At 55.1% G+C, this 12,695-nt stretch overlaps 1 protein-coding gene across 2 annotated transcripts in view; it reads right to left on the bottom strand.

Annotated features, from left to right (window-relative positions):
- ECE1 (endothelin converting enzyme 1) overlaps positions 1–12,695 on the bottom strand; it is a 97,948-nt gene that overhangs the window by 32,236 nt on the left and 53,017 nt on the right. For both annotated transcript variants that reach the window (XM_037135868.2, XM_037135867.2), the window contains 2 exons: positions 8,937–9,078; positions 3,031–3,243 (listed from right to left, as the gene is read on the bottom strand). In XM_037135868.2, coding sequence (XP_036991763.2) covers positions 3,031–3,243; positions 8,937–9,078 — 355 coding nt within the window. The remainder of the gene's footprint in view (positions 1–3,030; positions 3,244–8,936; positions 9,079–12,695) is intronic.

Here is a 12,695-nt window from a genome sequence, read left to right as displayed (position 1 = left end):
CCACCTGTTCTGATCCCCGTCAGTCTCAGCTCCCTCCTGAAGCCGGCGGGCTGACCCCTGTGCCTTGGGGCTGAGAGCAACTTGGATTCAAGCCCAAGAATGCACTGGCCCGAGCTCCTAAATTTCTTTGTCACCCACTCACCTGCCTCCTGCCTTTTCAGGGCTTTCCAGCTTTTCAAGGCCCACAGGTCAGGCGCCACTTCCAGACTAGTCCCCAGGAAGGGACCTGGAGGGAGGCGACCCCAGGACGCACCTTCTGGGGAGGCTCTTGGCCAGTGTGACATGGGGATGACCCCAGCGACTGTGGGCATCAGGCCTGGGCCGGGTCCTGCCCAGCCTGGAGGGCTCAGACGGCCACGGGGACACGGGCCTGGTGAACCACTGTGTCCCCTCTGAAGGCTCTGCCTGGTGAATCTGACTCGGGTGAGTCCGTGGAGAAGGAACTCAGGTTTGAAGCCCCATGGGGCTGAACCCCAGCTCCAGCACTTCCTAAGAAATACATTCCCTTTGTATGTGTGAGTCTTATCGGCAACATAATCTATAAAATGGGCAGAAACAGCTTATGCCATGCTTTTTTTTTTCAAGAGAGAGAGGAAGGGAAGGAGAAAGAGGGAAAGAAACACTGATATGAAAGAGAAACATCGATCAGTTGCCTCTCGTAAGGGCTACAGTTGGGGACCAAACCTGCAACCCAGGCATGTGCCCTGACAGGGAATCGAACCGGCAACCTTTTGCTTTGTGGGATGATGCCAACCAACCGAGCCACACTGGTCAGGGCTGCCGTGGCTTTAATAAAACTCAAGTACACAGCCCAGCACGGCCACAGGCACGCCCCGCACTTCCTTTCCTGGGAACTGGTGCACGACAGCACTTCCGTAAGAAATAAAAGCAGCAGAAATTACTTTTCAACCACCCAGTTAGTTATTCCTGAGGCCACCTCTCCTCGTGCTCCGCATTAGTTCCTACTTCACAGGTGAGGAGCTGGGGCCCTGAGAGGCCGGGCAGCCTTTCTGCAGTCAGGCGGCTCCTTAGGGAGAAGTCGGGGCAGGAACGCGCCTGCCGCACCGAGACGGGCAGCTCTGCCGTGCTGAGAGCGTGTACCGAGTGCCCGGAACTCATAGGAACACGAGCTGCCTGCAGGCTTTTTCCAATAAGCACCCACCCCTTGCACTTGAGGGATGTGGTGTGGATGGGGGAAAGGACCAGAATTCAGACAAGCCCTGGCTCTGCCACCTACTAACCTGCCTTGAGGACCTGCTTCCTCGTCTATCAAGCGCTTCCTAGCTTCTACCCCACAGGAGCAAATGGAATGACATCGTAAAAACAAAAACCATCCCTCTATAAACTACACAGTACGGTGCAAAGGTCAAGGGTGAAAACAGTACCACCGACATAAACAGAGCCACCACACTATGCCAGGCCAATTTAAACCAAGCACTTTGTATGTGTTTTCCCATTTAATGTTCATAACCTAAAGGAGGCCCAGTTCCCATTGTATTGGTGACAGAGGAGGCCCAGAGAGGTTACACGATTAACCCAAGACCACACAGGACGTGGAAGAACCAGAAGGCGAACCCAGAGGCACTAGTCCACCTGTTCTCTCACCCGGACTGGTCCCTCTTTGCTTGGTCATGCCTGCCTAGCTCCCAGCTGTGCCTTCGGGAGCCCGGGAAGGGGTGTCCCTGAGTTCTGGCCTGGCTATCACAGACAGACCTGCCCTTTAAGTTTCTAGCCCTGAGGTGAAAGGCTGTGTCCCCTTTCAAAGGCGCTTGGGTGGCACAAAGCAGGCAGAGGCTCTGTTGCCCCTGACACGGAGTGGCACAAAACCTCCATCCACCACCCTGTCCTGCTCCTCCGGGAGGCAAGCGGGAGGCTATGCCAGTGAGGGGCTGCCAAGGGGCCCTGCCCAGGAGCTGCTGGGGGCCAGGAAGAGATGGTGGGGGGTGGGGGTCAGCACTGCCCCCTGGGGTGGGACAGGAAAGACCTCCTTTTGTCTAAAAGACACAGGGGCCTAAAGTTCCTAAGTACCAAATTAGAATCTTTTCCATCTTTCAGAAAACCTTCCTTTAGGAAGCTTCCTGTCCCTTTGCAAGGATTTGTCCCCTTTTAGCCATCTTTTTTTATTTTACCTACTTTTGAGTATCTCGAGAGTTTTTTTTAAAAAAATTTTTTTAACCGAATAAGTATTTGTCAAATCTAAGTTCTCTCACTGATGGATTAAGTGACCGGCTTTTCACAATCTGACCTCTCCCACCACCGAGGGTCCCAGGGAGGTGTCAGCAGGAGAGGGAGGTGACAAAGGTCTTGGCCACTGAGGGTTCAGGCCAGGACCCCTCCGTGTAACAGCACAGGCCGTGTGACTTCACGTGGAGGAGGGGCCGATGGGCAGATGTTCACTCAACACACACAGCTGCAAACAAGACACGTGAGGTCCTAACCCACGCGTGAACCGCCAACACCACGGTCACCTAGAGGGTGGAAGGGAAGCACTTTGGTTGGGGCTTCTCACGCAAGCCCACTTCTCAGGAGGCCGAGAAGGAGGCTGCTGCCCACTGCGAACAACGCCCAGACCAACAGCCCCGACGGCTGCTACCTGCCCACGGCCCCAACATCCGGTCTCCCATGCTCAGCCCCGACTCCCTGTGCTCACAACTTGCAAAAGTCACTGTCAGTACCAGTTACCAACTAAGTCACAGCTTGAAGCCACAGAAGCCAGGACCACGGCCGCCAGCGTCTGCACGTCTACTGGGCACACGTGTGCTGTGCTGGCACTTGACCCGTGGGCTCCCTAGTTCTCAGAACTCTCCTGTTTTGCAGATGAAGACACTGAGGCTCAGAGACAAGTAACTTACCCGGGACCACCCAAGTGACGGGACAGGCACTCTCACCCAGTTCCCCTGACTCCCAAGCCGACGGCCTTCCCACTCTGCCAAGCTCCTCCTTCGACTGGCCCGGCCCGGCCAGGGAGGACCTGCTGACCGCCCTCCTCGGCAGCCCACTCGCTGGTCCCCCTCGCCCGGTGCTGCTTACCTAGGAGGTGTTTGATGATGGCTTGGTTGTGTTCCCAGAGGTTGCTGAAGGTCCCCCAGCGTGAGTGGCCATCAGGCACGGGGTTGGCTTTGATCCAGCCGCCACAGGCGTAGGTGAAGAAGTCCTGGCAGGGGTCCACCGTGGGGTCCATGGAACTCAGGATGGAGCTGGTCACTGAGACACAGGCCTGGCTGAGGCACACGGAGGGGGCTCCTGGTGGGGGACAAGGACAAGGGGCCAGTGAAGCGCAGGCAGGGAAGGGAGGAGGCTGCAGGACTACAGCACTGGTGGCCCGGGGCCCTGGGCTGCTGTGCCCCACCCTGGCTGTGACCAAATAGATTTGGAGCTGGATGGCCACTAGACCCCTCCAGAGAAATGACCTCAGTAGATTTCCTGTCTTCTGGCTTAAAAATTAAGTCTTCTGTTCAGATACCTAAAATTCTTGCTGTGGCTTCAAAATACCCAGAAACAAGATGTTTCTCTCTATTTATTTATTTATTTATTTATTTATTTATTTATTTATTTATTTATTTATCTTTAGCAGGGAAGGGAAGGAGAGAGGGAGAAACATCAATGTATGGTTGCTTCTCATGCGTCCTCTACAGGGGACTGGCCTGTAACCCAGGCATGTGCACTGACTGGGAATTGAACCAGGATCTTTTGGTTCGCAGGCCCGAGCTCAATCCACTGAGCTACACCAGCCAGGGCAAGATGTTTCTCTTAATGAGTCCTTCCCTCTACAAATATTAATTGACTTTTTACTATTCCTTGTATTCGACAAATTCATTCACTCAGACATGAATTCATTTGTTCAACAAGATAATTACTATCTTCCAGGTTCTTTGCTGAGTGTGGTGAGGGACACAGAAGGTGAAGTCCTTCCCTTCAAGAGCTGAGAGCTTAGCTGGGGATACACACGTTATAAAGGAAAAGTCAAAGGATAACAGGAGGTCCTGGCTGGTGTAGCTCAGTGGATTGAGCGCAGGCTGTGAACCAAAGGGTCACAGGTTCAATTCCCAGTCAAGGCACATGCCTGGGTTGTGGGCCCTGTCCCCAGTAGGGTCTACATGAGAGGCAGCCACACACTGATGTTTCTCTCCCTCCCTTCCCCTCTCTTTAAACAAATAACATCTTAAAAAAAAAAAGGTAACAGGAGGAGAAACCTCCGTCATTCATTCCACAAACGTAAGCTGAGTGTATTTAGAGTGTGGCTGCAGACGTTACCAGGCCTTAGGAGAAAAATTACTTTTAGAAATTGAAGGGAAGTATGAAAAGTCATTATCACTGAACACAAGGCAGGAAGGTGACCTCACTGAATCCTCAAAAAAAAAACACCAAACCCCACCTTAGGAGGTCATTTTCCTTTCGGTCATTTTTATAGAGAGGAAACTGAGGCACAGAGAAGCTAAGTGGCCTGCTCAGGGGCCAGTGGGACGTGACCCCCACCGTCTGTCAGCTGTGTCTGCCCTGGGCCCGGACGGGAGCTCTCTGGGTGAGGACCCCCCCCCACAACACTGCCAGGAGGCGGGGTGGGGTGGCCACACCTGTTGGGGTGGGCTAACGAGGGTCGGATTTGGTGCAGGTGGGCAGTGGGCAGCGCCGCAAAGCCTACCAGTGCCCCTCAAATGCAAGGAGCAGAGAAAGCAGCTTCCTCTGAGCTGGTTCTCACCAGTGTGGGCGGGGGTAAGGGAGGCCTGAAGGCCAGAGGCCAGAGGCGGGGGATGGAGCCCTGGCTCAAGGCTGATCAGTGGGCGCTAGCAAAGGACCCACACTGTGGGGAGCCTCCGCTGTGGCCCAGCTCCAGGCAGCAAGACACACCTGACTCTGCAGGGAAAGAGGCCGGAGGGAGGTCCAGGCCAGGGACTGAGGACAGGCCCAGCAGGATCCTCTGTTGACACAGCTGTGCCGGCGACAAGAGGGACTGTTTACCGAACACAGCCCTGTATCAGGTACTTCGTGCACACCCATGACCTCATTTAGGACTCAGTACAAGTCTCATATACAAGATAAGGCAGCTGAGGCTCCAAGCGAGTGAGGGGACAAGGTCACCAGCTGCGTGGCAGAGCAGACACTGTACCCGGTTCCGTCCTGTGGCAACTCCACAGCCCGCCAGGGTTCTCTGCTTCCCCTCGCTGCCTCTTTGCCGGTCACGCCAGGGGCTGCTGTGGCCCTTCGGCTGAGTTTGCTCTCCCCGCTGTCCAGGGAGGAGTGAGGCACAGCATGCAGCCCTTGCGAGTGCTCAGACCTGCGTTCGAATCCCAGCTTTCCCCTCTGGCTGTGGGCCTCACACAAGTGACCTCATCTCTCTGAGCGTCGGTTTCACCATCCAGAAATGAGGAACAGCAGCAGGACCTGGTCCACGGTGAAACGACCTAACAGCTGGGCTCGGGGACTCGGCTCCCTCAAGTCCTAGGGTCCCAGGCTGCCGGGCCAACCTTCAGAGAGCCGAAGACTCGTGCTGGCTGGCTGGCTGGGGCAGTGCGCACCTCACTGGGGAACACGCCAGCAGGGGCTGGGTGGCCTGCAGGCTATTAACACCTGATGACAAATTTGAAGTCCCACGGGTTGAACGAGGACTGGGACAAGCTGCACAACAGCACAGAAAACAAGGTGACTTTATTTTGAGGTAATGACTTGTTCTGAGACGGCTATACAACAATTAAAAATCATGAGCCATTAGGCATGAAAATAGAGACAGGCCACGGCAGGGACTGTGCACCATTTTCAGGATCCTCTAGGTGAGGTCGTCTGGGGCAGATCCGAGTGCCCTGCCCCCCACAAGGGGGGACGCCAGAGCCTTTACGGCAGGCGGGGTGCTGTCTGAGAAAGCCTATTCACTATTATGATATAACTCCCTATTTGGAAAAGGAAATGAGTATCTATTGTTTCTGTACAACAACCCACAGGAAGCAAAGCCTGACAAAGTCTTGGCTGCTGGAAATACCAAAAGACAAAGTGTAAAAGGGTGATCCTCGGAGGGGGAAATACATCAGAATCTGTGTGTGTGTGTGTGTGTGAGAGAGAGAGAGAGAGAGAGAGAGAGAGAGATTGAGAATTAGTCTGAGTTCTTCACTAAGCACCAACTCTGCTCGAGCACAGGACCTGATCCTAGGTGGTACTTAAGTAATCATTTTTGATTATTTAATGGTTTCTAGATCCTTTACCCACTATTCTTGGCCCAGCAGGTGCTTAATGCATATTTGATTAATCGATTGTTTTCAGCCCCCTCATTTAACATCAAGGTCAATAGTCAGGCTCCACCTCCCTGTGGAAGCCTTCCCTTCCCCCTCCTCCCCCTCTGGGCCCCTTGGCGGCCCGGCCCACAGGGAGACAGGACCACAGACGAGGCTGTGTCTCAACTGTCTCCCCGTCTGCCACCCCCACTAGAGAGTGAGCTCAAGGGTAGGCCTGGCATTGTACTCGTTCTACTATTTCCTTTGCTCGGCATTGTACTTGGCACCTAGAAGCCGTCTAACACATTTGTTGAATGAATGAATGAATGAATGAATGAATGAGTGAATGAAGGAGGTTTGTCCAGCACATGATCACCACCTGTGGAGTCAGAAAATATCTCTTCCTTTTGGAACGTGCATGGTCACTCAAGAAAGCAGGAACAGGTCCCAGATCTAGGTCCCAGGCACTTATCTGGACGGCACCTGGCCTCGACACTGAATAAGACATTTCAGAATATTTTCTGGGAAAAGTTATTGTGTGTTTTGCTGCTGCCGTTCCTAAAGCACCTGCAAGTTTCTAGAAAGGAGGGTGCAGCAGGAAGGTGGATAAGTGTGGGTTTAAGTGCCCAGGCATAACTTAGAGGTGAGTCTTTCAGAATCCACAGAGAATTTGGTTTGTCTGGCCTCATGTTTGCTTAGATGTGGCCAGTGCCAGCACCTGCTGCTGGGTAAGGAGGTTCCTGTCAATATCTGGGGTGGCCGTTGCGTGTCCAGGCCCAGGCAGCTGATGAAGACACGTGGGCTGGCTCAGGGGTCACCTGATCCTGGCCCAGCTCCACCCAGAGTTCCTTTTGCCCAGGTCGAGGCTGGGAAAACCCTTCTATGTGCCTGAGAAGGCCGGGGTTGAGGCAGGAGCAGGATTCCGTCCCGGGGACCCCTCCATGGCCCAGCTGCTAGGAGCCTCCCTTTGGGCGTCCCTTCTGGTTTCTGGTGGAGAAACACCTTGGGAAATCCTGGGACAGTCTCAGGGCCACACTGGCTGCTGAAGTCTCGCCCTCTCCCTCCCCAGGCACATGGCAGGGAGCCGGGCAGACGAAGCTGGGCAGGGCCCATATCACCTGGCGGTATGTTTGTTCTGAAGGGAAGCTGGTTCAGGCAAGACCTTTCCTCATAGGCAAGATGGTGACTACAGGACAAGTGACCAGTAGGAAAGGCCTTTCCCACCTTAGTCCTCCCTTCTATTCCTTTGTTCATTCAACCACTTATCTATTCAATTTGCAAACTATTTGTGCACACCTTTGGCGTTCGGGCATTATGCTAAGTGCACATGGTTAAGGGCCTGGAAGTCATTAACTAATTAATTAAATGCGCACCTAGTGCCTGCTCAGCCAGGCCTCGTTGGGAAAGGACCCATAAACCACAGAGGGACCTGATGCAGAGTGAGTACCCTTAAATGTCTGAGGAATGAACGCATGAACGAACAAACAGGCGCTGGACACGGGAGGGACGTAAGGACGATGCAGACAAAGTCCTGCCCCCTGTCCAGGCCTGCCAACTTCTCCCCATCCCAGTCTATCGTGGCCACCCCGGTGGGCCAGCCACTTCACAGGGCAGGTGGTGCCGGGAGGCCTGGGGTTGACGTTCCCAGACCCTGCACGGGTTTGCACTCTCCCCGACAGAATGAGGGACCAAGTCTGTGGGGCTGGGCCCTCAGAGACCGTTCAGCCAGGTGGACAGTCTGCCACTAGAAAGCAAGGCGCTGGGCACAGGGGAGTGAGAGACCCCGGAATCGGCGGGACCCCATCCTCGTTTTCCCCAGGACTGACCTTTCCAGTTTCCAGTGCCGGCCGAACACCAAGTCCGTGTGAGGCACTTGGCCAGACACTCTGGGCCAGACGCGAGAACCAGCCTCGGGGCCCCGCCCGCGGAGGCCTGGTCACATCGCTACTCGAGGTGGGAGAGAGAGGCAGTTACAGAGGTCCACAAAGGTGAGCTGGGGCACGGCCTGACGCACCCTGGGGTGCACCCTGCGCCCCTAAGGCAGGCGGAGCTGGGCCCTGGGGCCCGATGGCCTGTGGCTGATGCCCGACTCCCCAATCCCTGCTGCAGAAACCTCGGGCAAGTCACTCAGTCTCCCTGCCTGTCAGTTTCCTCACATGTAAAACGGGCCGAAGTAACCACACTTCGTAGGGTTGCGGTAAGGCGGACACGAGATTACATTTGGGAAGAAGCGGTGCGGTATTTGGTCTACATAGAACGATAAGTACACGGAAGCCATTGTGGTTGTTTTGTCGGAACTAAGGATGCTGGGCGGTGCCAGCCGCACGTCTCACCAGCCCACACACCCTAACAACAGCACCAATAGCTAAAGTTAAAGAAATCCTGATGGGCACCAGGTAAATGCCATACATTATCTCCGATCCTCGAAGCCAACCCCCAAATGGGCATCATTTGTCTTTAACGTAGAGAGGACACAGGTCCTGGGAGATTAAGTGACTTGTCCAAGGTCATACAGATGGTAAGTTGCTGGGTCGGGACGCAGACTCATGTCCTTCTGACCCCAGAACCTTCCCACCACCCACCTGGCAGGTGTCAGGCTATCTCAGCAACCGGAGCCTGCCAGACTGAGCTCTCTCTGTGACCCTGGAGGCCAGTCCAACTCGAGCAGGGAAGCCCCCTTGCACAGGGGGACAGAGCTGAGTTAAGCCCACAATGAAACACAGAGGCACCTACTTGTCTGGTACTGGACGCCCAGCACTGCCACACAGGCCACCAGTCCTGCTGCTAGAAGTGCCACCAGCACCACCAGCCGCTTCTCCACCTGGGTCAGCGTGGCCCAGCATCTCTGGCCACTCCGGGGGCTGTGGAAGTTCACCTGCAGGGAAGGAGGAAGGAGGGGTGGGGAGGATGTGAGCCCTGGGCCCCCCTTCCCCAGGAGGAAGGGGCTCTGTGGCAGGCCCAGGCCCCGCGGGGACATCGGGGCGGCCCTCCTGCCTCAGGGGTGGTCTGGTTCCCACGGACTGGGTCCTAATCCAGGAAAGGAACCACCACCCTGCTCAGCGGCTCAGATTTGCTCCTGAACTTCAGAGAGTCAAGTAGCTCAGCCCAACTGGGCTTGTATTTTTTTGTGTCACCCGATATGGGTAGAAGGAAAAAAAAAAAAACAACAGCTTTTCCCTGTTTTTCCAGTAAGGAATTCAAAAAAAGAACAGGATGTTTGGACTTGCAGGCATCCAGTGAGTGTCCAGCTGGGCTTTCCTCAAAGCCCCTGCATCAATTGGCTGGGACAATATATCACAGAGGCAACACAGTGACAGCTCACACTTCCCAAAGTGTGGACGTCATCTCAATTCAGTGTCAGCTCATTCAACACCCACAACCCCACGAGGGCTATTATTAGTTCTCTTTTTACGAATGAGGACCAGAAAGTTGCGAGAGGGAAGACCCTGCCTCCCACCACGTAGCTGAGTGGGCGGAGCTGGGAACTGACTCCAAGCTCTGCGGATTCTGGAGCCACCAGTGGGTCAGAGATCTGAGTCTTGAGAAGATGTTGGGGGACATGCCATGCGATGCAATGGACAAACAGCTCCACGCAGGCTGGTCCTCAAAGGGAGGAAACACGGCCCCAGCCTACAGGCTGGCCAAACAGGAAGGGAGGCACAATGAGAGGAAGTGGGCGTGGCGGGGTCCTTGGGGCCGAGGGGCATGCCAGCCAATGGCACTCACAGCCCTCAGCCTGGGCCAGCTCGGGGCTCCCTTCTGTTCCAGGAGCAAAAGCTGGGACCACTGCACAGGAGGTGTCCCCTGTGTCCTCTGCGTTCAGTGACTTTATAGCTGTGTGCCAACAGCTGAGCACCAACTCAGGTCCTCAGGGCCACGTTGGAAATATTGAGTGGAAGACGGGCTCCCTCATTTTCAGGGGCTCACAGCCCAGCAGAGAGGCCAAAAAAGACACAGACTAGGGTGGGCAGGGGTCCAGTCAGGGAAGGCTTCCTGGAGGCGAGGGATGCCCGGGTTGGGTCTTGAAAAATAAGTAGGAGCTGGCCAGGTGAGTGCAGAAGGAAAGGGGACGGAGAGGGAAAAGAGCTGCCAGAGGAGAGGGGGAGACCCAGACTCTGACCTGCACGTGCCCCCGGGAGCCAGGTCACACTGGCACTTGGGGGTCTAAGGCTGGTCACCTTGGGGAAGGAAGGGCACTCAGTGGCCTCAAGGTCATCATTGTGGTCATCACTGGGTATGTTCTGGCCAGGAAATGACAAGGAATTGTGCCAGAGAAAGGGGAACGCAAGAAATTCTCGTAGAAAGAAAACTGGGTTCTAAAACCAAGAAAGGGAACTTGGGGCCCAGTCATACTTTCCGAGGAGGTCCAGGAGGCTCAGAAACCGAAGCAGCTGTGTCAGGTGGGGTCGGGAGCGGGGGAGGGGTGCTACCTCCTAAAATCCCTTAAGGACCTTTTTTTTTAAAATATGTGAGAAACAAAGACTCTGCCCACACTGCTGCCATTAAGTGAAGACTTTGGGCTGGGAGGGCCTGGTGCAGAGAGAGAGAGAGAGCACCCGGGGTGATGTCGACAGGCTCGCAGCACCGCAAGGCCCACGAGTGCCTCTTCCAAGGCACCAGACTCCTCACACAGTTTACCTTGCATTCCGATGGGCCCCAAAGGGGACAAAGCAGGCCTGACACTGACTCTCAGTCTTCCAGCGGCCCTGCCCCTGGACCTCTGTTATGTTCTGCCTCCTGCTCTGGGCCTCTCAGTGCCTCATGATCATGGCTTAGCTCCTGGGGAGGCGGGGAAGGTCAAAGAGGCGGGGAGCCCTCTGCCTAGTGCTGGCTTTGGGAAGCCCGGGAGCACAGCCTCCAGGCTGGGGGGAGCAGGAAAGCTCCCTTTATGTGGACTGAGCAATACTGCGGTTTAGGTGGGGAGTCGGAGGAGGTGCAAGAAGAGCAGACAGACATGAAGGGAAGGGAGACAATGAAAGGAACAGAGGGGAGGAGGCAAGGGAAAAAAAGAGTAATAATGGCAGCTAACAGTTGAGTGCTTTCCACGTGCCTGGGTGGGGCTGTTCTGTCTCTACAACATCCCCAGGAGTGGGTAACGGTATCAGGTCCAGAAGGAACACAGGAAGTGGCAGGGGCGGAGGAGAGAGAACAGTGGGAAGGGCCGTCTCACTCCTGAACCCGAAGCCTCAGCCCCATGGCCGTGCTGCCCCCAAGGAGCAAAGTTGAGCTGAGCCTCATTGTTCGATGGTGTTCTCTGTACAATTTAATTAGAATTAAGTGAGAATCTAATGAGAAATTCACAGTTCCAGGGGGAAACAGAAAAGAGGATTTGAAAACAGGGTTTTTAACCTTTGTAATGGTCTTCGCTCGCCTTGTCCTGCCCGGTCGCAAGGGTCTCTTGGTTTCTAGACAAGGCCCAAGCCCATCTCTGAGTGTGGAAGGGCTCCAGAGGCCACCCCGTGGGCACGAGAAGTCACCTGGAGGCAGTGTGCTGACAAAGAGACCTCTCCAGGGGAGGAGGTCTAACTCCTGGACAGGGCTGGGGCTATAGATCCGAGTTGCTAGCGAGCCCCTTCTTCTCGCTCAGCCGCCATCATCCTGCCCCGCCTCCTTCAGAGGATCCAGCAAGACAGTCCACAGCAAGGGGAGGATGCAAAGATTTCCCCTGTTCCTTTTGGAAATAAGGGCATGTTGATCACCAGGATTAGTAGTGGGCAGCCCACTCCACCCTGGGTATGTGACCATCCACCAAGGAGCAGAGCCAACACCTTAGAAGATGGGGTTGAGAATTATTGTAAATGCTTGGCTCACTGGTGGGCTTAAAATCCACTTATTGTTGTGTGAGGTGAAGTATGAGACAGATGCCCTGGCTGGTGTGGCTCAGTGGATTGAGTGAACCAAAGGGTCTCAGGTTCGATTCCCAGTCAGAGCATATGCATGGGTCGCAGGCCAAGTCCCCAGTAGGGGGTGCGTGAGGGGCAACTGTAAACTGATGTTTCTCTTCCTCTCCTTCTCCATCCCTTCCCCTCTCTCTAAAAATAAATAACTAAGCCTTTAAAAAAAAGAAAGAATGAGTCAGAAAGAAAGGATGCCCTCCAAGGGGAGAGGTGGAGAGGGGGACAGGCGGAGAGACAGTGGAGCCAGGGAAGCGGAGTGAGCGCGAGCCAGCTGCGCTGTGCGGCCTGAGGGTTCCCAGGGTTTCCACGAGAAGGGAACAAAGCCCTGGCGAGGGATAAATATTCGGTTACAGAAGTGAGTGCATGGCTCGCCTGGGCTTACAGCAAAAACGAGTTCTGCAGGCAGTTCCCAGGTGAGGAAGGGCCACGGCTGCCTGGGGCCCAGGCGACAAGCCAGCAGCAGAAGGACTGGGGACGGGGGCCCAGCCTGGTTTTCAGACAAAGCAGGGGGGTCGGGAGGGAAGGCAGTGGCTGAGCGACTGCCAGGTCCTCAGGCAACCTGGGCGTCATGGAGCAGCAGACAGCGGTCAGCCTG

The sequence above is a fragment of the Artibeus jamaicensis genome, unplaced genomic scaffold (genome assembly GCF_021234435.1).
Source record: "Artibeus jamaicensis isolate MK-2021 breed Jamaican fruit bat unplaced genomic scaffold, CSHL_Jam_final scaffold_847, whole genome shotgun sequence".
Lineage (NCBI taxonomy): Eukaryota > Metazoa > Chordata > Mammalia > Chiroptera > Phyllostomidae > Artibeus > Artibeus jamaicensis.
This window is presented reverse-complemented; position numbering and strand designations above follow the sequence as displayed.